The sequence below is a fragment of the Rhinopithecus bieti genome, unplaced genomic scaffold, assembly GCF_001698545.2.
Source record: "Rhinopithecus bieti isolate Rb0 unplaced genomic scaffold, ASM169854v2 scaffold_29388, whole genome shotgun sequence".
Lineage (NCBI taxonomy): Eukaryota > Metazoa > Chordata > Mammalia > Primates > Cercopithecidae > Rhinopithecus > Rhinopithecus bieti.
In genome coordinates, this window is record NW_016813389.1 from 63,401 (window position 1) to 87,599 (window position 24,199).

At 50.0% G+C, this 24,199-nt stretch overlaps 1 protein-coding gene across 4 annotated transcripts in view; it reads left to right on the plus strand.

Annotated features, from left to right (window-relative positions):
* The window catches only part of SLC25A25 (solute carrier family 25 member 25), a 42,657-nt gene that overhangs the window by 13,953 nt on the left and 4,505 nt on the right, over window positions 1-24,199 (plus strand). Inside the window, exons 1-6 of one of the 4 annotated variants that reach the window (XM_017848236.1) lie at window positions 9,376-10,508; window positions 19,803-19,929; window positions 20,016-20,103; window positions 21,107-21,142; window positions 21,390-21,501; window positions 22,752-22,910. In XM_017848236.1, coding sequence (XP_017703725.1) covers window positions 10,290-10,508; window positions 19,803-19,929; window positions 20,016-20,103; window positions 21,107-21,142; window positions 21,390-21,501; window positions 22,752-22,910 — 741 coding nt within the window. In that variant the 5' untranslated portion in view covers window positions 9,376-10,289. Of the gene's footprint in view, window positions 1-9,375; window positions 10,509-16,676; window positions 17,104-19,802; window positions 19,930-20,015; window positions 20,104-21,106; window positions 21,143-21,389; window positions 21,502-22,751; window positions 22,911-24,199 lie in introns of those variants that run through there. The other 3 variants (XM_017848234.1, XM_017848235.1, XM_017848233.1) reach the window with 3 other exon arrangements.

A 24,199-nucleotide genomic window follows, 5' to 3' on the forward strand; every position in this document is an offset into this window, starting at 1 on the left:
AAAAAAAAAAAAAAAAAAAAAAGAAAAGAAAACAAAAAGACATCTTTAATAGGCATTCACCTTGAACTTAGAACCTTGAGGGGAACTGGCTTTTCACCAGGAGTAAACAGAAGCCATCCACAAGACTGAGGGTTTTCGTGCCAGACTTCTCTTTTCCTTCCACAGTTACAGGAGTTTTCTTTAGGGAGTTTTTGTCAGAGCTAGATTTTCCGGTTCTATTTCCTAAAATGGAAATAGATCACAGATTTCCTTATTTCATTATTGCAATTCCGTCATCTGCCATACCTTAGTTCCACTTGTGCCAAATGAGGTGAGTTGTGGCTCTTCGTTGTCCAATTGTTGCTGAGTCACACCAGGTGGGTGTTTAAGAGTCCTGCCTTACAGCCTGAAACTCCAGCCGCCCAGCGCAGGCAGCACCTAGGAGCTGAGTGTTTCTGTTGGCTGATTGGTTCATTCCAGCAGAGACTGACATTCACCTGCTACAGTACTGCCTCTGGAATAGACTGGCACTGCCATGTATCAGTATATAAAAGAGAGTCTTCAAACTCTTGCCTCCTGTACCACCCAAAAGTAATTTTGAAAACAGCATATCCCCTTACACATTTTGTACATCTGCTTTATTATTTTTATTTTATTTTATTTTAAGACAGAGGCTCGCTCTGTTGCCCAGGCTAGAGTGCAGTGGCGCAATCTTGGCTCACTGCAACTTCCGCCTCCCGGATTCAAGCGATTCTCCTGCCTCAGCCTCCCAAGTAGCTAGAATCACTACTCCCGGCTAATTTTTGTATTTTTAGTAGAGACGGGGTTTCACCATGTTGGCCAGGCTGGTCTCCAGCTCCTGACCTCAGGTGATCCATCCATCTTGGCCTCCAAAGTGCTGGGATTACAGGTGTGAGACACCGCACCCGGCCTGTACATCTGCTTTAAATGTTTTTGTTTGAGGCCAGGTGCAGTGGCTCACGCCTGTAATCCCAGCACTTTGGGAGACTGAGGTGGGCAGATCACAAGGTCAGGAGTTCAAGACCAGCCAGTCCCTCTCTACTAAAAAATAGAAAAGCTAGCTGGGCATGGTGGCAGGCACCTGTAGTCCCAGCTACTCAGGAGGCTGAGGCAGAAGAATCGCTTGAACCCGGGAGGTGGAGGTTGCAGTGAGCTGAGATCATGCCACTGCAGCACTCCAGCCTGGGCGACAGAGTGAGACTCTGTCTCAAAAAAAAAATAAAAAAGTTTTTGTTTGTTGGTCTTGGTTTGGGTTCTGGTTTTGGTCAAAATCTTAGAGCTGCAAATTTGACTCATTTAATTCATGGAAAAGGCCTTCTGTATGACCATATTGGCTGTGCCAGTCCTCATCAAATCAGCCTAATCATTCCGACTTTCTGTCAAATAAAATCTCACTTCATCTGTTAACTTTCTAAAAAGTGTTAACACTCTTCCCTCTCATGGCTTCTGAGTGTTAATATTTCTTCTCTTTCTTTTTTTTTTTTTTTTTTTTGAGATGGAGTATGGCTCTGTTGCCGAGGCTGCAGTGCAGCGGCGCGATCTCCGCTCACTGCAGGCTCCGCCTCCCGGGTTCACGCCGTTCTCCTGCCTCAGCCTCCTGTGTAGCTGGGACTACAGGCGCCCGCCACCATGCCCGGCTAATTTTTTATTTTTGCATTTTTAGTAGAGACGGAGCTTCACCGTGTTAGCCAGGATGGTCTCGATTTCCTGACCTTGTGATCCGCCCTCCTCGGCCTCCCTAAGTTCTGGGATTACAGGCGTGAGCCCCTGTGCCCGACTGAGGGTTAATATTTCTAAGATGGGTACTAGGCAGTTAAGCAAGGAGGTGAGGAGACTTGGAGATTGCTGTGGAGTCGGTCAGTCGTGAGAACTCGCTTTCGCTTTTTGCGTTGTTCTTCTAAGACCCCCTTGGGATTCTCCCATTGTCTTTGTGTGTGGTACTCCAGGCGCCTTTGTACTCTGGGCATTTTATCAGAGTAATTTGGAGTAAGTCAAGTGCCCATGTTTCGACTCACTACTTCCCTCTAGAGGTGTATTCCATTAGAATCTGTTCTCTTAAAAGTACCGATTCTAAGCTCCACCAACCAACTGAATGGACCTCAGTGGGCTAAGGGCATTCCAGGTAAACGCAAAAAACTAATTCAGGCCATGATGGGAAGGGAGGGACATGCCTAATTATACCCTCCTCTCTGCAATTCAGGCACAAGCAACCAGTGGTAACATTAAAACAGATTTTTTTTTTTGGAGACAGTCTCACTCTGTCACCTAGGCTGGAGTGCAGTGGCGTCATCTTGGTTCACTGCAACCTCCGCCTCCTGGGTCCAAACGATTCTCCTGCTTCAGCCTCCCAAATAGCTGGGATTACAGGAGCCCACCTCGGCCTCCCAAAGTCCTGGGATTACAGGCGTGAGCCACTGTACCTGGCCATTTGGCTAATTTTGCTATATTTTCTAGAGACAGGATCTTACTTTGTTTCCCAGACTGGTCTCAAACTTCTGACTTAAAGCAATCCTTCCGCCTCAGCCTCCCAAAGTGCTGGGATTACAGGTGAGAGCCACCATACCTGGCCTAGTTTTAGAATCTTAAACAGTATACTTTCATTTCTATCCTCCCAGGCTTTGAGCTGTGGTTCTCATGCATTTTACTGTTACACACATTATAATCCCACAGTGGATTGTTTTATTTTTACTTTAAATAGTCACTTATCTTTTAAAGATACTTAAATAGGCTGGAAGCAGTGGCTTATGCCTGTAATCCCAACACTTTGGGAGGCCGAGGTGGGTGAATCACCTGAGGTCAGGAGTTCAAGACCAGCCTGGCCAACATGGTGAAACCCCATCTCTACTAAAAATAGAAAAATTAGCTGGGCATGGTGGTGGGTGCCTGTAATCCCAGCTACTTGGGAGTCTGAGGCAGGAGGGCAGGAGAATTGCTTGAACCCAGGAGGCGGAGGTTACAGTGAGCTGAGATAACACCATTGCACTCTAGCCTGGGCAGCAAGAGCAAAACTCCATCTCAAAAAAAAAAAAAAAAAAGATACTTAAATATTAAGAAAAAAGTCCTTCATTTATCCACATAGTTAGCATTTCTGGTGTTCATTTCTTTGTATAGATTCAGTTTTTATCGGGTATCATTTTCCTTGCACCTGAAAGACTCTCTTTAACATCTCTTGTAAATGCAAATCTGACCTGCAGGTGATAAATTCTTTTTCACCTTTTGTGTATCTGAAAAAAATCTCTTAATTTGCTTTTCTTTTAGAAGATATTTTTCTGGGAATAGAATTCTGGATTGACAATTTCTGATGGGACATCCCCAGTCATTCTTAATTTTTTTTTTTTTTTTTTTTTGAGACGGAGTCTTACTCTATAGCCCAGGCTGGAGTGCAGTGGGGCGATCTCAGCTCACTGCAACCCCTGCTGCCCGAGTTCAAGTGATTCTCCTGCCTCAGCCTCCCGTGTAGCTGGGATTACAGGTGCCTGCAACCGCACCCGGCTAATTTTTGTGTTTTTAGTAGAAACGGGGTTTCACCATGTTGGCCAGGCTGGTCTTGAACTCCTGACTTTGTGATTCACCTGCCTCGGCTGCCAAAAGTGCTAGGATTACAGGCGTGAGCCACTGCACCCAGCCTATTTTCTTTTTTTTTTTATTCATCACCTATATTTTGGGCCGGGTGTGGTGGCTCACGCCTATAATCCCAGCACTTTGGGAAGCTGAGGTGGGTGGATCACCTGAGGTCAGGAGTTTGAGACCAGCCTGGCCAACCTGGTGAAACTCCATCTCTACTAAAAATACAAAAATTAGCCAGGTATGGTGGCTTGCACCTGTAATCCCAGATCCTCAGAAGGCTGAGGCAGAAGAGTTGCTTGAACCTGAGAGACAGAGATTGCAGTGAGCCGAGATCATGCCGTTGCACTCCACCTAGGGCGACAAAACAAAACACAGTCTCAAAAAAACAAAACAAAACAAAAAAAATCACCTTTGTTTCACTCAGGAACCCAGTCATCTTCCCCGCCGCCGAGGTGGAGTCTCGCTCTGTTGCCCAGGCTGGAGTGCACTAGCTCAATTTCGGCTCACTGCAGGCTCCACCTCCCGAGTTCACGCCATTCTCCTGCCTCAGCCTCTCAGGTAACTGGGACTACAGGTGCCCGCCACCATGCCTGGCTAATTTTTTTTTTTTTTTTTTGGATTTTTAGTACAGATGTGGTTTCACCATGTCAGCTAGGATGGTCTCAGTCTCCTGACCTTGTGATCCACCCATCTTGGCCTCCCAAAGTTCTGGGATTACAGGAGTGAGCCACTGCGCCTGGTCCCCAGTCATTCTTTTATTTTATTTTTATTTATCTTTTTATTTTTTTGAGACAGAATCTTGCTCTGTCGCCGTCTGGAGTGCAGGGCAGTGGTGCGATCTCAGCTCACTGCAACCTCCACCTCCCAGGTTCAAGTGATTCGCCTGCCTCAGCCTCCTGAGTAGGTGAAACTACAGGCATGAGCCACCACGCCCAGCTAGTTTTTGTATTTTTAGTAGAGACAGGGTTTCACCACGTTGGCCAGGATGGTCTCGATTTCCTGACCTCGTGATCCGTCCGCCTCAACTTTCCAAAGTGCTGGGATTATAGGCATGAGCCACAGCGCCTGGCTGAAACACAGTCATTCTTATCTGTATGTAATGGGTCTTGTTTTCTCTGTCTGCTTTTAATATTTCCTCTTTATCACTGGTGTTCCGAAATTTAGTTGTGATGTGTCAGAGTTAGTTTTTTTGATGTTTCTTGTGCTAAGGGTTTCTTGAGCACCTTAGATATGTAGATCTGTAGCTTTCAATAAATTTGCGGTGGCTCAAGCCTGTAATCCCAGCACTTTGGGAGGCTGAGACGGGCAGATCACGAGGTCAGAAGATCGAGACCATCCTGGCTAACCCGGTGAAACCCCGTCTCTTACTAAAAAAAAATACAAAAAACTAGCTGGAGCGAGGTGGCGGGGCTGGATAGTCCCAGCTACCTCGGGAGCTGAGGCAGGAGAATGGCGTGGAACCCGGGAGGCGGAGGCTTGCAGTGAGGGCTGAGATTGGCATCACTGCACTCCAGCCTGGCGACAGGAGCCGAGAACTCCGTCTCACAAAAATTTAAATAAAATAAAAATAAATTAAATAAAAATTTGGAGAAAAAATTGTGGGCCATTATTTCCTTAAAATTATTTTTTCAGCCCCTCCTTCATTGGGACTCCAGCTATGGTGTTAACCCTGTTTGGGGTCTCCCACCCGGCTCACCCCAAATGCTCTGTTTTGTTCTCTGTGTTTTTATTTTAGGATAAAATAAATAATATAATAAAATAAATAATAATAATAAAATAAATAAAAAATAATAATAAAAAATAAAAATAATAAATAATAAAATTAAATAATAAAATAAATATTTAGGAATAAAATAAATAAAAAGGACTATTACTGTTGTCTTTCAAGTTTATTTAATCTTTTCTTCTGCAGGCGTCTGATCTGTTAAAACCCAGTTTCATCTGAGGATATTGTAGTTTTACATAGGTTTGAGGGTGGGCTTTTAATCTGGCAGAGGTCTTTAATATGACATACCTTGATCTTTACTTTCTGTGTAAGGAAGGTAAATTTGATCATTTTGAATGTCCCTGTGTCCTAAGGTATCATTTCTGCTCAGGTCTCTATTTGATTTCTGTCCTTCATTATGGGGTCTTTTCCTGCTTCTTTTAGTTCCTATTTCATTTTTTTACTGGAGTTCCACCCTCTTGGGTGTGGTTGTTAGTGTATTCCTATGGAATATTTCTTGAGCTTTATCTTGGAGTAGTTTGACCCCTGCAGGGGTTGCTTTGGTTGGGCGGAACAAGGGACGGCATTTAGCCGAGGGCTGGCTTTGGGCCTCATTGTAAGAGGCCAAAACCCTCTGAGCACTGTTTCCGAACCTCCCCTGTATTCTGGAGGTTTTCCACCTCTGGGCTGACGGGGACGGGGACTATTCCTAGCCCTGTGATCCTTTTGGGATGGGGTTCTGTGTCCTGCTCAGGTAGGTTTCCTCCCACCCATGCGCTGTGGACTCCCTGGGGTGACCCTTGGAAAGGGAGCCCACCTTCTGTGGCGGCTCCCTCCCTCTCCAGTGGCTCTGTCTGGCACAACTCCCAGCTGCCCTGGGCCTGGCCTCCCCCAGCCTCCCAGGCCCCATCTCTTGACCATCAGGAGGCTGCCTGGGTCCACCTGGCTTCTCCGCTCTGGCACCTAGACTAGAAGGCTCCAGCCAGGAAAGCTGGGGCAATGTGGAGGGCGCTTCCCGGTTCATTTTGATACATTTCCTCCAGGAATCCAGGCCCTTAGCCTGTTGTCCAATGGCTGGGGAAAGATGGTTTTCTATGTTTTTTTTTTTTTTTTTTTTTTGAGAACGGAGTTTGGCTCTGTTGCCCAGGCGGAGTGCCAGCGGCGCATTCTCGGCGCTTCTCACTGCAAGGGCTCCGCTCTGGTTCACGCCATTCCTCTTGGCCTCAGCCTCTCAGGTAGCTGGAATTTACAGGCGCCCGTCACCGCACCCTGGCTAATTTTTGTATTTTTAGAGACGGGGTTCCCACCGTGTTAGCCAGGATTTGGTCTTCAATCTCCTGACCTTGTGATCCGCCCCGCCTCGGCCTCCCAGAGCGCTGGGATTACAGCGTGAGCCACCGCGCCCGGCCTGTTTCTCTATGTTTTGTCCTGCACTTGTAGTTATAGGGCAGGGAAGGTGACTTGGTCCCATCTTGGTGGAAAGCCCTTGAACTCATAACTCAGTTCCTGTGGTAGGAGGGGAAGTGCATTAAATTAAAAAGCGGGTAATCCTAGGCCGGCGCGGTGGGCTCAAGGCCTTGTAATCCCAGCCTTTTGGGAGGGCCGGGGCGGACGGATTCACGATCAAGGAGGATCCCAAGGCCATCCTGGCTAACACAGTAGAAACCCATCCTCTTACTTAAAAAATACAAAAAACTTTAGCGCGGGCGAGGTGGCGGGGCGCCTGTAGTCCCAGCTACTCAGGACTGAGGCAGGAAATGGCGTTAAACCCGGGAGGCGGGAGCTTGCAGTGAGCTTGAGATCTGGGCCACTGCGGCCAGCCTGGTGGGACAGAGTGAGACCTCTGTCTCAAAAAAAAAAAAAGCCGTAATCTAAATAAGGGATTTCCTCTTATGTCTGTAGATGGGGGAGGCCCAAAACATCACTATTCTCTTCCCATCTGCCAGACTTTCTGTGGCCTAGAAACAGGGTTCACCATTCCATTAAAGGGATGATTTATTTATTTTTGAGGGACAGGGTCTCACTCTGTCACCCAGGCTTGCAGCCTCCACTTTCCCAGGTCAGTGATTTCTCCCACCTCAGCTCCACATAGCTGGGACTACAGGTACGGCCCACCACCTATGGCCCGGGCTAAATTTTGATTTTTTTGGTAGAGACAAGATGTCACATTGTGTTGGGGGCTATTGCTGGTTCTCAAACTTTGGGCTCAAAGACCTGCCTCAGCCTCTCAAAAGTGTGGATTTACAAGACGTGAACCCACCACGCCTGGCCAAAGGATTTTTATTTCTTAGGGTTTTGGCTGTGGACTGGCTCTCTTTAGATTAAAATTGACCTAGTTGGGATGGACTCACAATCATTTTGTAGGTAATTAATAATAAGTAAAATAGCTATAGGGCTCCCATGTACTGTCCTAAGAGCCTTATATATCTCTAATTTTAGTCTTTAACCCCATTCTATGAAGTACTAACCCCGTTTTGGCACATAAGGATATGAAGCCACAGAGATTGCTGAAGTAACTTAGCCAAGGATTACCACAGCTAATAAGTGATGGCCAGGATTGGGAATTTGGTCTGGCTCCAGAGATGATTCTGGAGGGAATCACCATGCAAAACTGTCTTCTGGGACAAGTTCTCTTTATCTAGTGAGAGGGGCAAACAGGATAACAGGGCTCCCTTCAGGCTTCAGAACCAAGCCTTAGGAACCCCATCTTCAACCTGGTCTTGCTTTCTCTCCTATCCATCTTTTTTTTTTTTGAGACAGGGTTCTCACTCTGTCACCCCAGGCTGGACTCAGTGGCACAGTGATGGCTTCACTGCAGCCTTGGGACCACCCACGCTCAAGTGATCCTCCCACCTTCAAGCCTCCTGAGTAGCTGGGACTTACAAGCATGCACCACGTGCCTTGGCTAATTTTTTTTTACTTTTTGTAGAGGGGCTGGTTTCCTCCACATTGCCCAGGGCTGGTCTCACAGGACCTCCTGGGCTCAGCAGCGGCACCTTCATCTCCCTAAAGGTACCTGGATTTACAGTGTGAGAACACTGCGTCGGGCCTCTTTTTCAATAATTGTTTTTATTATGTGTGTTGTGTTGTAGTCTGGGTCATACATGCTTATGGTTCAGTTTCGCAAATTAAGAGGATGGTGAAAACACTCTTCTCATCTGCCTTTCTTCTCTTCAAGCCCCAATGGCCCTTCCCTGCCGCACACCCTCTCTTCCAATTTGATTGTCTTTCCAAGAGGCCGGTCTTCCAAATACAAGCTAGGAATAAAATGGCAGCACACAATTCCCCTTTCTTTCTATACTTTGTCTTTTAACAAGTTGATTTTGTGTGTTTTTTTTTTTTTTTTTTTTTTTTTTTGAATGGAAATTTCACTCCTTGTTGCCCGGCTGGAATACATATGGTGTGGTCTTGGCTCACTGCAAACCTCCCGCTCCCTGGGTTCAAGTTGATTCTCCTACCTCAGCCTCCCAAGTAGTTGGATTACAGGCGGCCTGCTACCATTGCCCGGGGCTAATTTTTCTGTTTTTAGTAAGAGACGGGGTTTCACCATGTTGGCCAGGCTGGTCTTGAACTCCTGACCTCAGATGATCTGCCTGCCTTGGCCGCCCAGTGTTGGGATTATAACCGTGAGCCACCACATCCAGCTTTGTGTTTGTATTTTTAAAATAATGGTTGTGGGGCCATGCATGGTGGCTCATGCCTGTAATCCCAGCACTTTGGGAGGCAAAGGTGGGTGGATCACTTGAGGTCAGGAGTTTGAGACCAGCCTGGCCAACATGGTGAAACCCTGTCTCTACTAAAAATACAAACATTAGCCAGTCATGGTGGCGGGCGCCTGTAATCACAGCTACTCGGGAGACTGAAGCAGGAGAATTCGCTTGAACCCGGGAGGTGGAGGTTGCATTGAGCCGAGAGTGACCCACTGCACTCCAGCCTGGATGACAGAGCAACACTCTGTCTCAATCAATCAATCAATCAGTAAAGGTTGTGAACACTATCAGAGGGTCACCGCAGTGAGGGATGACAGTAGCCAGTGCCTTTATCTGTTAGTAAACCAAGAAACAAATGACCAAAGATTAATTCCTTTTTATTTATGACCTTTTACACAGTTCAATCTACAGACTTAATCTGTGCCTAGTCCTAGGGGCAGAAAGATCTGTGACTTGGTCCCTGCTCCGAGGCAGCTCATCTTCTGGAGATAGACGCAGCAGAAGTAGCTGCTGTGATATGGCGTGTGCTCTGTTGGAGAAAACTGGATCTCGAAACAAGGAAAAATGTTTCTAGAATGCTCTTAGGACGTGCTGCCAAGGACTGTTGATGGTGTTGCACCTGATGGTGAATGCCTTCTGGAAGCAACCCGGGTGGAGGACAGGGAGTTACTTTTGCTAAGGAGCCAGCTCAGAGTGGATTCTGTAAGCTGAGCCTCATCTGGAGCTTGAGTCTGCACCTCCCTGCAGAATTGCCGGGCTTCATGCAGGCAATCAGCTGCTTGTGATTGGAGGGCTGGTGCTGGTGGGGATAATGAACTTGGTAGTGTCGGCAGAGGTGATTGGCCGGGCTCTGCTGCAGTGAGAATGCAGACTGGATGCTCGGGTCCTCGGCTTGGGTGATGAGCGAGGACAGCTGAATAACTGGGAGCTCGAAGTTGCTTGCTGCCTCTGGGAGTGGTCTGCTTGGCTGTCGCGTTTTCCTTTTTGTTGTTGTTTTTTAAAAAAGCCAAACGTTTGCTCACCGTCACCTGCAGAAGTGAGTTGTTATTGAAGAAGCTCCAGCTGCTTTCTCCTTATTGCCGGCAGCCCGGCAAGGCTCCCTTACAGTGAGCTACTTCTCAGGCCGGGCACGACAGCAGTGCTAGCACATTTGAAAAAGCAGGAAACCGCCCCTGCACGCAGAGCTTCCAGCCTGAGAACTCCCAGGCCAGTCTTCCCAGCAGCTGTGTAGCCAGAGAGCCTTGGTATTGTGGTCACATCCCTCAAAAGTGAACAGTCACCATCGGAGGCGTTTGGAGGAGACTGTGATGTTGCAGATGCTGTGGCATTTCCTAGCTAGCTTTTTCCCCAGGGCTGGGTGCCAAGGCTCCAGAGAGGGGGACGATCATGAAGTCAGAGGCACCCCAGCCCCTGCCCGGACAGACCAGATGGCAAGCTTTTTGGGGAAACAGGACGGAAGGGCTGAGGCCACGGAAAAGAGACCCACCATTTTGCTGGTGGTTGGACCTGCAGAGCAGTTTCCTAAGGTAATGTTGGCCTCAAGAGGACCTCCTAGTTTAGGGCCTGGTCTGGGATCATTTTCCTGGGGAAAAAAACGAGTGTGGGGAGGAAGGGAGAACTCATAACATTAGTTTGGGGTTCAGGGAGAAGTGGTAGGCAATGAGGAAGCCCACAAATTCAATCTAAAATCTTTCTGTGGCCCCTGTGAAAGCTGCATTACCCACTGCGATCACCCCAGTGTGGCTGTTGAGGGAAGGAAGGTTGCGATAGATTTGCCTTAGGATTTGTTAGTTTGGCTGAAGAAGGCCATTTGAAAGTGAGGGGCAGACTGTGAAAGTGTGCCTTAGCTTATCTGAACAGCTCAGGAAGGGCGAAGCTAAAGGGGCGAGAGTGCGCCTCCACTGTGGAACCCAGTTGCTTGGAGCTGTGGGGGTGGTCTTGGCATCCTGAAGGTCACAGTCCCCTTGCCTGGGTCCGACCCATGTCTCCTTTGGGTCTGGGAGGAAGAGTGAAGGCGTGAGACTGGGTCCGAGGAGAGGCTGGAGTCATGAGGCGCAGAGGCTGGTGCCCCTCTGGAAATGACTGCGGCCACTGCAAGTCTGCCAACTCTGGGGTCTTTCATCCCTCCTGAGCCCAGAGCGTGAGTTACCATCCTCACAAGAGCCAAGGTAAGTGGTAGTATCCCCATTTCATAGATGAGGAAACTGAGGGACAGAACGGTTACATTATTTGCCCAGGGTTAAACAACTAAAGAGAGGTGGAGCTGAGATTTCACCCCCAAATCCTTGTCCTGTGCTGCCTGGTTGTCTCCTTAGGAAAGCAGTTTTTAACGAGACTAATGCAGTGCTCAGTATCAGAAAGGAACTTGCCATTTGGCTCAGATTTCTCCTCCCTGCCGAAGGAGTGACCTTGTTCACCTCCTGAGCGTTGGTTATTTTGAATCTTTTTACTCAGGATAAAAATCAGAGAAGAAAAGGAGATTCTGCCCTGTTTGGCACATTGTAGATACCACAGAAATGTTAAGTTGAATTGCGGCATTTAAGAAATAAAAGTTCATTTTGCCTTTGCTACTAGAGACTTTTGATGTAATAACACTTGCAGTCATGTGGGCACCGGGGAGAAGTCTTAGTTTTTGATGGGTTCCTTCTGAGCAAAGCAGCAAGTCTCTCAGAGTCTGTTATGCCTGAGATGTGCGTGCTTAATATGCCAAGAGAGGGTGTCACTTTTTACCTTTTGATTGTTTTAGGCAAGATTGGAATGGCTGTGGCACTAGCTTTGTGAGGAACTTTTATCTGTAGACCTGCTTGCCTTATTACTACCTCGAATAGCTGACTGCCTTTTAAAATCACCTATTTTTGTCTTTAGCAATTAGCTGCTCTATTTTTCAGCATCATACAATACCCCTTTGCCAGCTCTCCCCCCAGGGGCTGCCTCAGGGTAGGACTGTCTGTTCTGAGCAGCTTAGTTCCTGGCCTGCAGAATCAAGAGACCCACACCTTTTACTGGTTGATCCCCATGGAGAGACAGTTCAGCTGGCTGCAAATGGAGGGAGCCCCAAGTGGGATATGGAGCAGCTGGTTGGGTTTGAAGCCAGAGAGAAAGCACATCTGGAAAGCATAGACTCTCAAGGCAGATAGATCAAGAACTGGAGCAACAGGAGCATGGATGCAGCCCGCATCCTTTTCCAGAGCAGTGCTCTGAAGGTGTTTGGGGTTTGTGATCACTGGCTGATTGGGGCTGGCCTCACCAAATCACAAAAAGGACCCCCAGAATGTTTTGGAAACGTTTTTGAAAAGTTCACTTTAGGCCAGGCGCAGTGACTCATGCCTGTAATCCCAACACTTTGGGAGTCCGAGGTGGACGGATCACGAGGTCAGGAGTTCAAAACCAGCCTCGAGACAGTGAAACCCTGTCTCTACTCAAAATACAAAAAGTAGCTGGGCGTGGTGGCGGGTGCCTGTAGTCCTAGCTACTCGGGAGGCTGAGACAGGAGAATCGCTTGAATCCAGGAGGCAGAGGTTGCAGTGAGCCGAGATTGCGCCACTGCACTCCAGCCTGGGTAACAGAGCGAGATTCTGTTTCAAAAAAAAGAAAAAGAAAAGTTCACCTGGATTCTCGGGCTTCTCAGCATCCCAGAAGCACTACTTTGTTTGGCTCTCACTTCCCCTGTTTAAATATGTCTGCTAGTGAGTCAGGTTCCTGCAAGCTTTTATTCTAGGAACTGTTCCAGTTTTTCCCTTTATCTTTGTCTTACAGTTAATCTTCAGTTGGAGAAGAAAGCCATTACTCTGGAGTGGGAGGTGCCCTCAGCGGCATGCAAGCTTTCAAATCCTGAGGGGCTGTCTTCTCGGAAGCACAGAGAATTTTGCTCATTGTGTGTGTAACTGCCAAATGTAGGCAGGTTTCATTGGAAACCGGCTACACTAGGCTGTCATGGCAACCTGATCATCAAATGACACTGTGGCCACAGCCGCCAATGAGGTTCGAGAGCCTTAAGGGTGGGTGGGGCTTGAGCGGCTGGATGCTGGCAAAGCTCCCTCACATATTAATATTCCTGGCTAAGTCTGAGTCATTGCAGAGGAGGGGAGAGGAACTTTCTGACCTAATGCTACACTCCCAGAGGCACTGTACCTGCCCTGTTCTTATTCGTGGTATTCTGGCCCTTACCTGAAGCACCTTGTTTCTTCCGGCACGTAACATAGTGGTAGAACAAGGAAAGCTTTTGGTGGCATTGGCAGATTTGCTGTGAGAAGATGCTCAAGAGAGGAACTGCTACTTTATAGATTAATTGCAATCTGAATCCTAAGGGTCCTAGTGTTGCTGTCACTGTTTCCGAATACTAGTCATAGGAATGGACGTCAGAGGAGCTGAAACCGATGAGGATCTGTGCCACACAGTCAGAATAATAAAGAGCAGAGAGGCATCGCACACAATGCGCGTTGTGCCCAGATCTTGGAGTGTCAAGCAGGCCGGTGTGAAGCATCAGGGCTAAAACCCGAGGCCTGCTTTAGTTCCTCCATAATCTAGTTCTCATAGAGGCATTCAGAAGCTGTGACACAAACACTGTTTTTGGTTGTATTTAACTAGGGCTCAACTTGTTCAAGTTACACCTTTCCCACACACCTGCCGCCTTCCAGTATGAGGTATCACCTACTGTCATTCCCAGTGTCCGGCTTACCGGCATCCTTTGGGAACTGAATACTAAAATCTGTTTTGGGTGCTGTTTGAAGTGGATATTGTAACAAGAACCCTGGGTGCGAGGCCCTGCCCTGCCATTGACAGGCTTTGGGAATTGGGCAAATCAGGTCACCTCTCCCAGGCCTGTTTGCTTAACTCGGAGATTAAGGGATGATCCCAGAGCCCCTCTAGGCCCCCACAGTCTGCAATTCCAGGAATAGAGCAGTTGTCCTGAGCACTAGCACCTAGAGATTGGCTTATTTGGGTAGAATTCTCCATTTTTATATGAAAATGGAGTCCTGAGTTACCTGTGAAACTCAGTAGGATGGATGATTTAAATAAGCAAACGCCAATTGAAGTTTATCCAATGAAGACATTCCATGGGACTCAGTCACAGCAGCAAATAAGTTAGAACCCTTTTAAAAATTAGCCGGGTATGCTGGTGGGCACTTGTAGTCCCAGCTACTCGGAAGGCTGAGGCAGGAGAATCGCTTGAACCCAGGAGGTGGAGGTTGTAGTGAGCCACGATCACGCCACTGCACTCCAGTCTGGGTGACAGAGCAAGACTCCATCTTAGGAAAAAAAAAAGAACACAGGTTTCACTTTTATTTAGTATCATTTTCAAATCTCTTCTCAGATTTCTTTTGTTAGATACATTATAAAACTCCATGGTTATTTTTAAAATATACTTTATTAGAAAATGAAATCTTCAATTGAATTTATTCGTCAAAATATTTGCTTTTTTATATTAGAATGACTGCAGTCATCACTAAAATGAGATACTCAACAGATCTGTGTAATTTAGTTTCAGAAGCAAACAATAATTTTGTAATAGGGCAACATCTCATTTTGTAAAATAGAATGAGCATTCCTAAAGACCAGCATTTTAAGGTTCAGCTCTTTTGTTTATAAATGTGAACCTCCTTTAAAATAAAATAATAGAGGCTAGGTGCCGTGGCTCGTACTTGTAATCCTAGCACTTTGGGAGGCCGAGGCAGGCAGATCACTTGAGGCCAGGAGTTGGAGACCAGCCTGGCCAACATGGTAAAACCCAGTCTCTACTAAAAATACAAAAATTAGCCAGGTGTGGTGGTGAGTGCCTGTAATCCCAACCACTCGGGAGGCTGAGGCACAAGAATCGCTTGAACCTGGGAGGCAGAGGTTGCAGTAAGCCAAGATCATGTCACCACACTCCAGCCTGGGTGACAGAGTGAGAGTCTGTCTCAAAAATAATAATAATAATAATGATACATTATCTTGTTCATTTGAGTATAATGCCCTGACAACTCTATTTGCAGATGCTCAGAAAAATAGGCCTTCATCAAGTATGGTTATGAGTTTGTTTATTGGGGTCTTAGAGGCCCCTGAGCTAATTCACTCATTGGAAGCTGTTCATGAAGCACCTTATTTGATTAAGGCAAAAGGTTAGTTCCAGACAAGGAGGTTCAAGGGTTTGAAGCAAGAGCCTTCTACCTTCAAGGACCCTGGTGGTAGAGATAAGATGCGTGTTAAAATAGCCCAAGGCAGAACATTCTGGATTGGGCAGCTTAAGAGACAGCTGAGTGTCATGGATTTAGTGGCAGCTGAGCAGGAATCTGCCTGGATAATCCAGTATGACCTCATAGGATCCGTCGCTAGGGTAGCCCAAGACCTGTTCTCACAGACTCGTTATCACATCTCTGTTAGAAGGCCCCAGATGTATCACTTGTCATGATCTCTGTTTCATAATGTTGTGTGTTAGTATCAACATCTTGTAATACCCTCTTTACAAGTTAACAACAAGCTTTTTAGTGCATTAAGAAGTCCTTTTACTTCTGTGATCCCCAAGTAATAACTATCCATTTTTATCCATCCCGGTAGTGGGAAGATGTAGTCTATATTAGGAAGTGGCGCACTGTAGAAGGAACAAGGGTGAGACTGAGCCTGTTCTCATCTTGGTGACGTGGTCTCTTCCTCCGCAGCACGAATCTGGGGGGAAGGAATGAGTGGAGAATTCAGGCTGGCCTGCGGAGAATCGTCCTGCGCCGAAAGGCTCGTTCTGGAGCTGTGTTGCCCAGTGACGTTCCCGTGGTGGCAGAAATGCCCAGTGACTATGTGTGGCTATCTTGGGGAACTGAGTTTGTAATTTCATTTCATTTTAATGAATTTACTTTTTTGTTTGAGACACAGTTTCACTCTGTCGCCCAGGCTGGAGTGCAGTGGCACAATCCTGGCACAGTGCAACCTCTGCCTCCTGGGTTCAGGCAATTCTCGTGCCTCAGCCTCCCCAGTAGCTGGGATTACAGGCGTGCGCCACCACGCCTGGCTATGACTTTACATTTAAAAATCTTCTGTGTTGAACAGCAAAGTTCTGACTGTGAATAAGACTGGGCTCCTACGTGTTCTGAGTGGACGTGGGCATTGAAGACTGTGGATCTCATGTGAGGCCTCGGCTAACCCCAGATTGATGCTTCTGGGGGGTCCTTTGCCATGGTGTCCTCTTCCCAACCCCATCATGTCAGCTCCTGGGCACTCTGGGGCCCCTAGGTGAAGCTGGTGCTCACATAGCAGAATGGCCTGGAAGAGGTTTCAGTGCAATGTGGGCTGTGGAGGGCTGCAGGCTCCCTGGAGCAGGAACCAGCTAGAACTGTGCCTGGAGCCGTGTGTGGCCAGGGCAGCTCCCCTGCGGGATACACAGTCCCATGGTGGAGTCCACTTTCCAGGGTGACTGGGCACCTGGCTCTCAACTACCCCTCAGCCTCCTGTCCTCACAGCTGAACTGGGCCCGTATTCAGTGGCAATCAGCTCTGTCTCCATCTACTGATTTTTCAGTTGGGAATGATTTACTAAAAGGAGAAAACTGTTGTGTTGTGTGACACGTGTGGGGACCTTGTGTGGAAACAGGCCATAGGCTGTTTGTTCATTTGGAGGGGTTGGCAGCCAGAGCCAGAGGGTGAAGGTTTGGGCTCTGTACCTGGTACCCAGGCAGGCAGAACGCGCCACCCGACCTCTTCTCCAAGAATTAACTGCAGGGAGGGAGCGGTGACGTCAACCCTCATCTTTGTGCCTCTCACTTGAGCAACCCGATGCCACCTTCTCCCCCCGGGCTCTGTGTTCATTGGCTGTTGGCAGGACTTGCCGTGGGAGGGTTTTTTTCTTTTTTTCAATTAAGTAAAAGGGCAGGGCTTAAGCAGCCAATGACAGCTGAGGCCGGGCTTGTCTTATGCAAGTTTCCCTGGGACCGGCAGCATTTAGGGAACTTGCTCCCAGTGGTGAGGGCAGTGGAGCACCCAGCAGGCTGCCAACATGCTCTGTCTGTGCCTGTACGTGCCGGTCATCGGGGAGGCCCAGACCGAGTTCCAGTACTTCGAGTCCAAGGGGCTCCCTGCCGAGCTGAAGTCCATCTTCAAGCTCAGCGTCTTCATCCCCTCCCAGGAGTTCTCCACCTACCGCCAGTGGAAGCAGGTCTGTGGGGTGACCACGCGGAAGGGAGAGGCGCGTTCAAGTGGTATTTGTTGAGTGAATGGCTGAGCATGCATGAACCATCCCCCACCGAGAGGAAAAAATGTCTGAAATGTAGGAGTTTTTTCCCATTGTCATGTGGCTATGGCTGGCACGTGTACGTCACAGTAGTGACTGGTTTTCACGTGACTTCCCGGGAAGGCTGGAATTCTAGCGAAGGCTGTTGTGAGAAATGGACTTTCAGAAAGGAAATTCCTTTTGCCGGAATGAGGGGGGTGTTCCTGAGAAGTACAGAGCCAGAAAGGGGTCTAGGGGGGCAGGCCATAGTGCAAGGGAGGAGAAGGCAGGGAGGCCCAGGAGTTGTGGGTGCTGGTGGGGGAGCTGCCCGTCCCTGGTGTGGGGGTGAGGGAGCCTCCCACCTTCTCGACCCTTAGACATCCCTGTGGAGCAGGGCCTGTGTCTGCCCGGAAGGTGGGGAAGCCAAGCTGCAGAGTCTGGAGGCCCCTTGCCTCTTCGGCTTCTCGGTTAATCAGTTTCTCTGCTACCCCCAGTGCCCACTGTGCACCGAGGGGGATTTGCAGATCCAAGGAAGGAGACAGAAGGAGACTCAGGCCCCGTGAGGCAGAAGCAAGCACTTTGAGAATGCGTTGAAGCCAGCTGCGGTGAGCACACCCTCTGCTCTGGGTGTCTGTGCGACAGCACCCACCCCAGGGAGGCATGTGGCTCACCCTGGCAGCAGTGCAGGTGGCTGGGTCCCAGAGGGCTCCGTGCCTGATGTTCGCCTCCTGCCTAAATGGCTTCTCCACTCTATTTCCATTCCTGTTAGAGATCTAGAGCAGTCACTGTATAGGTGATTTATGTCACTCTTGGCTGACAGCACAGATGTCCACAGGAAGTTAAATGTAACCTCAGATAGAAGATAAAATATGGCCGGGCGCGGTGGCTCAAGCCTGTAATCCCAGCACTTTAGGAGGCCGAGACGGGTGGATCACGAGGTCAGGAGATCGAGACCATCCTGGCTAACACGGTGAAACCCTGCCTCTACTAAAAAATACAAAAAACTAGCCGGGCGAGGTGGCGGGCGCCTGTAGTCCCAGCTACTCCGGAGGCTGAGGCAGGAGAATGGCATGAACCCGGGAGGCGGAGCTTGCAGTGAGCTGAGATCCGGCGGCTGCACTCCAGCCCGGGCGACAGAGCAAGACTCCGTCTCAAAAAAAAAAAAAAAAAAAAGAAGATATAATATGTATCAGCATCTGTCCCACATTCCAGCCACACCCCTCGCATTAGCCTTTTGAGCACGCCAGGTCATGGGGTATCTGTTCAGGCCTCCCTGCCCCTGGCACCCTTGGCAGCTGAGGAATCACAAGGCACCATCAGTAATGTGTCTAAGAGAGAGGCGCGGTGGTGATCCTTTGAGGATGTGAGCTAGTCAGTGGGCCATCCAGTTCCAAACTCCAGCTGGCTGTCAGTTGATTTCTCCCAGTGAGAAAGCCGGGGGACACAGGAAGACTGTACTATCTTCCTTGGGAGTCTCGGTTCCAGTTTTGGGTTCTGGATTCAGGGCGTTGCTGAGTTGAGGTGACTCACTTTCATTCCCCATGTTCTGGAGGTTAACCTTGAGGGTGGTGGCAGGATCCGCAGGGAGGCGGCTTGAGAGGACCACGGCCCGACTTGCATCCCGCCCACCACTTCCCTAGCTGTCTGGCCTTGTGTAAATGTTTAGCCTCTCGGAACTCCTGTTTCCTTCTCTGTAAAATGGGGGAAATAACATTTCCTACCTCCTAGAGCTGTTTGCGAGGGGTAAGTGGGTTGCTAAAAGTAAAGCATTTAGCACGCCCTGTGGCCCGCGCTAGGTGCTGGGGAAATGTGCGCTCTCATGGCACAGTCCCAGTTGCTGGGCATCCAAAACCATTAACAACTGCTGAACAAAGCCCACCTCCTGGGAGGTAGGGGTGGGGGATTACTTTTGGAACCTCATTGCCAAGGAACAGTCTCTCAAAGACTTCTTGGGACACTAAAGTGCTTTTCAGTGACTGACTGACAGAGCCAGGGTGGCTTTATCACCTGGCTTCCCTGAGAGCAGGGACTGGCAGTACCATCATACACATGCCCTTGGCTCCTTATCCTTCCCCGGCCTCGGGTGCTGTGGCAGAGTCTGGCTCTGCCCCCGATTTTCACCCTGCCCACCAAATTATTCTTGGACCAATGCCAGTTTTAGGAGGGAAACAGCGAGCTGCAGAATTCCTGTCGGAAAAAACTCCATGGCCATCCCCACGTCTCACCAGGGAGCATATGTGGTTGAAGCCTGGGTCCAGGGACCCAGGGACAGCGCTGCAGCAGGGCCACGCTGCTCACCCTGGCTGTGCGGCACGCGGGTCTTCAGACTGACAGAGTGCCCAGCTGTCCCTGTTGGCCTCTGTCCAGAGGGCTCTTCCTGGGCTCCTCGCTTCCTCTCTGCTTGGGAGGGAGACAAGGTTGGCCCTTGCCTGGGTTCTGGCCAGCACTTGGGGCTCTAGGTAGTGGCTCTGGCATGTGAGTCAATTGCCATAGTGGCTCTGGGAGTGGAGCAGAAGCATCTTGGATCCTTGGGGCCAGCTCTGCTCACGGATTAGTGCAGTCATTGCCTGGGGACGGGGCCCCACAGGGGACAAGGAAAGGCTGGTCCAGGAGCCAAAAGACAAAACCTTACTTTTCTTTTCTAGAAAATTGTACAAGCTGGAGATAAGGACCTTGATGGGCAGCTAGACTTTGAAGAATTTGTCCATTATCTCCAAGATCATGAGAAGAAACTGAGGCTGGTGTTTAAGAGTTTGGACAAAAAGAATGATGGTAAGTGTTGCCTTCAGAGCTGCAGCCGGTCCAGCCTCGGGCCTCCCTGTGCGCCTGGCTCCTGCTCACGGCCTCTTTTCTTGTAGGACGCATCGACGCACAGGAGATCATGCAGTCCCTGCGGGACTTGGGAGTCAAGATATCTGAACAGCAGGCAGAAAAAATTCTCAAGAGGTGAGTGCTCAGCCAGCCTCTGCATTTGGTTTAAGTGTGATGAAAGAAAGGCTCTGAGACTAACCCTGTGAAGCCATTCCCTATGCTGACCCTGTTGCTCTGAACTTGGCCTTCTCGTGGTTTGAAAGGATGAATAAGTAGGCCGGGCGCAGTGGCTCACACCTGTAATCCCGGCACTTTGGGAGGCCGAGGCGGGCAGATCACGAGGTCAGGAGATCGAGACCATCCTGGCTAACATGGTGAAACCCCGTCTCTACTAAAAATACAAAAAAATTAGCAGGGCGTGGTGGCGGGCACCTGTAGTCCCAGCTACTCAGGAGGCTGAGGCAGGAGAATGGCGTGAACCCAGGAGGCGGAGCTTGCAGTGAGCCGAGATGGCACCACCGCACTCCAGCCTGGGTGACAGAGCGAGACTCTATCTCAAAAAAAAGAAAAAAAAATAGAAAGGATGAATAAGTAACCCCTTTGGGAGGCCAGCCCCTCCCCAGCGTTGCAGGCCAGCTTTCATTTGAAGAATCACAGATCACCTGGAATGTTGCCCGTCGGCCAGCGGCCCATGAAGGGAAAACTAATTTGGGGGTGGTTCAAGTAGGTAAAAGGCCAGCAAAGAGCACCTGTGTGTGGTGAGGGCAGGGCAGGGGGCTCACACTGCAGCCTCGATCCCAGGTAAATTTCTTCCCCATGCTAGTAACTTGCATTTAACAATTTAGTCAGAGGCGCTGCCCCACAAGATAGCTCCCTGGTGAGGGGTGGCTGCCAGGAAATCTCACGGAACAGCCCTGGGAGTTGCCGTCTGTCCTGGCTGGACCTTCCCGAAACCCTGTGGACCGGACGCTGGCTGGTCCTCGGCGACAGCAGCCCTGGGCTCAGCTGCTGTGGCGGGCTCGTCTCATGCCATGCTGTGCCCACGTCTCTGGGTGTGTGCTTGCTTCACTAACATGGCTCCGAGCACTTATGCGTGTTGTTTCTCCTCTCTCCTCCGCCTCCTTTGTCTGTCTGTCAGAATACGAACGGGCCATTTCTGGGGCCCTGTCACCTAGTAAGTATCCGTGTCGCTTGTGACTGCCTCCCTTGACTTCCATGCCTGATCAGAACGGGGTTCTTGTGGGCCATTATATTGCCATTGTTGTGCTGAGTGGGGTGTGCAATCCCCTGCTCTTTCACCTGGGGGCAGAGGCGCCTCGTGTGGTTTCTGGACATCCGAGGTGCCTGCCCTTGGCTCACTGGGAGGTGGGGGGACGCAGCTGGTGGATGGGCAGGTGGGCAGCCTCGCCTCTGTCTCGCAGCATGGATAAAAACGGCACGATGACTATCGACTGGAACGAGTGGAGAGACTACCACCTCCTGCACCCCGTGGAGAACATCCCCGAGATCATCCTGTACTGGAAGCATTCCACGGTGAGCCCCGCACACCCAGGGCCCTCACCTGCTCCCAGGGCCTAGCCCAGAGTCACCCAGTTGTCCCCATCCCAGAGTGCAGCTAGGGCTTTCCAGCCGCCTCCTCTTCCACAGGAGACTGTCCCCTCTTCTGCCAGGTGAGGAGCACCTCTGGCCTCCCCTCCTGGAGCGGACGGTCCAGGGGGACAGGACTGCACACCAGGACTCAGAGAGGGATAGTAGAGCGGTCCACATGTTCCACCTGTTCTGGCACACTGGCCAACCTGAACAGCCCCAGTGTTCACACACACAGGCGTCCTCTTCCAGGAACACCCTCCGTCCCCACATGCTCCTGCTCATGGGTCACTTCAGATACCCTTCCCATGATGCTGCCTGTTCTGCCAAAGCTGGTATGACCCCTCCCCCGGGTGGGAGGGGGCCGAGGCAGAAGCTACTCTACAGAGAGCACCTAGGCAGAGCTGTGAGGTGTCCCCACGGGCACACACTTGCTGCCCTTTCACGCCTGCCCACTGTGGTTTCATGTTCAGAAATGTGAGTCTGTATTGGTCTCTGGCCCTGAGCCCCTCACGCGTGGCATGTCCCTCTCTGAGTCCTGGTGTGCAGTCCTGTCCCCCTGGACAGTCCGCTCCAGGAGGAGAGGCCAGAGGGGCTCCTCACCTGCCTCTCACAGTGCCAGACCAGGGCTTGTTGGGTGAAATTAAGTGGACACCTCCAGGGCTGGGAGCAGCTGGCCCAGAGCTCTGGCCTTTAGCCCTGGGATCAGAGCAGGGGAGGCTCTGATCAGCCTGGATGCTACCCGGAGAGAGGTTACGCAGGCAGCGAGCCCTCGTGTTTGCTGAGGCCTTGCATAATGTTCTGCCAGCATGATCTGGTTACACATGAGGTTTCAGACGGCTCTCACCCCGGCTTGATCCCTTCAGAGCAGGCAGCCTGGCGGTCTCACACAGGCCTGTGAGCTGTTCTTACAGGACCTCCCTGGAAGCTTTGCAAAGGGCCAGTGAATGGTTTTGTACCTGGCACCTTCCGGCTGTGTTCAGCTGAGGTTCTCTCCAGGCCCCCAGCTGGCGTGACATCTCTGCTACCTTCAGAGTGAAGGGGAAGGCCCCAGCCCACTTCCCACCCAGGATCGTTGACCTTCTCCCTGTCCTGTGGTGCCTGGCCTGGAGCCATGCTAGAGGGTAGAAGGCGACAGGTGCCAGCAGCCTTGCCCCGCGGGTCCTGAGTCAGGCTTATGCCATCTTTCCTCACAGATCTTTGATGTGGGTGAGAATCTGACGGTCCCCGATGAGTTCACAGTGGAGGAGAGGCAGACGGGGATGTGGTGGAGACACCTGGTGGCAGGAGGTGGGGCAGGGGCCGTATCCAGAACCTGCACGGCCCCCCTGGACAGGCTCAAGGTGCTCATGCAGGTATGTTGGGAAAAGGCCCCAGAGCCCTGGGGGGGCCAGTTTCCACTTGGGGGATGCTGCTTGGCTAGTTTTCCCTTTCTCTGGCTGGTGCCTGCTTTGGGCCCAAACTTTTCTAACCCAATAAATTAGACTGGAATTATTGCTCAGACAGGGGGTACCAAAATGTCACTCTAGGTGACATTTTGCACAGAGCGGATCTAATTTTATCTGAGGCATCACATTACAGGGGCCTAATGTGGACAGGTGAAGCTACCGAGACTGGGGTGAGGCAGGAACCAATTTCTGTAAGCACGTCTTGTGTACGTTACCCCACAGTGGGGTGAGCAGAGCCTCACCTGACCCAGACGCCAGTGGGAAGCCACACCATTACCTTAGCCAGGTACGCAAATCCATGTCCACACAGCAGAGATAAGCTGGGCAGATGTCAAGGCAGATTGTGAAACCCACACGACAACACTGGTGGACTTTGATGTCTGAATGGTGACTGGCCACCACCTATCCCCTTGCTCGTACCTAGTACTTCTTGTGCCAGGAGCCCAGCTTGGAAAAGCTGCCTCCTTTCCCTCCCCCGCCTGCCTTGCTGGGCCTCCCTGTGTCGCACAGAGACAAAGGAAGCGGGTGATTCAGGGCAGAGGGCCTTGGGCTTGGACTCTGCCCGAGGCACCACCACAGCTGCCTCCCTTCCTCTTGTGGCCTTGAGCGAACCCCTTTCCCTCCCAGGACTTCCCCTCCTCTGTGAAAACAGGGGCTTGAACAACTGCCTCATCCTTTTGTTTTTTTAGCAGAATTGTCAGGAATGTTGTAGAGATTGAAAGCAGGCCTTGGGTGAAATCAAATGCCTGGGATGTGCCTTTAAACCAGCATGGGTGGGGCAGCAGGAGAGAGGTTGGCTGTGGTTTGATCATTGGTTTAATATGTTTTAAGTTTTTTTTAGGTTTGATCATTGTTTTAATATGTTTTAAGTTTTTTTTATAATGAAAAACTCGATTTTAAAAAATTATTATTATTGTTTTTTTATTTTTGAGATAGTCTCACTCTGTTGCCCAGGCTAGAGTGCAGTGGTGTGATCTCGGCTCACTGCAGCCTCCCCCACTGGGTTCAAGCAATTCTACCACCTCAGCCTCCCTAGTGTCTGGGATTACAGCCAATTAACCCCGGCTAATTTTTGTATTTTTAGTAGAGACGAGGTTTCTCCATGTTGTCCAGGCTGGTCTGGAATTCCTCACCTCATGTGATCCGCCCACCTCAGCCTCCCAAAGTTCTGGGATTACAGGTGTAAGCCACCACAC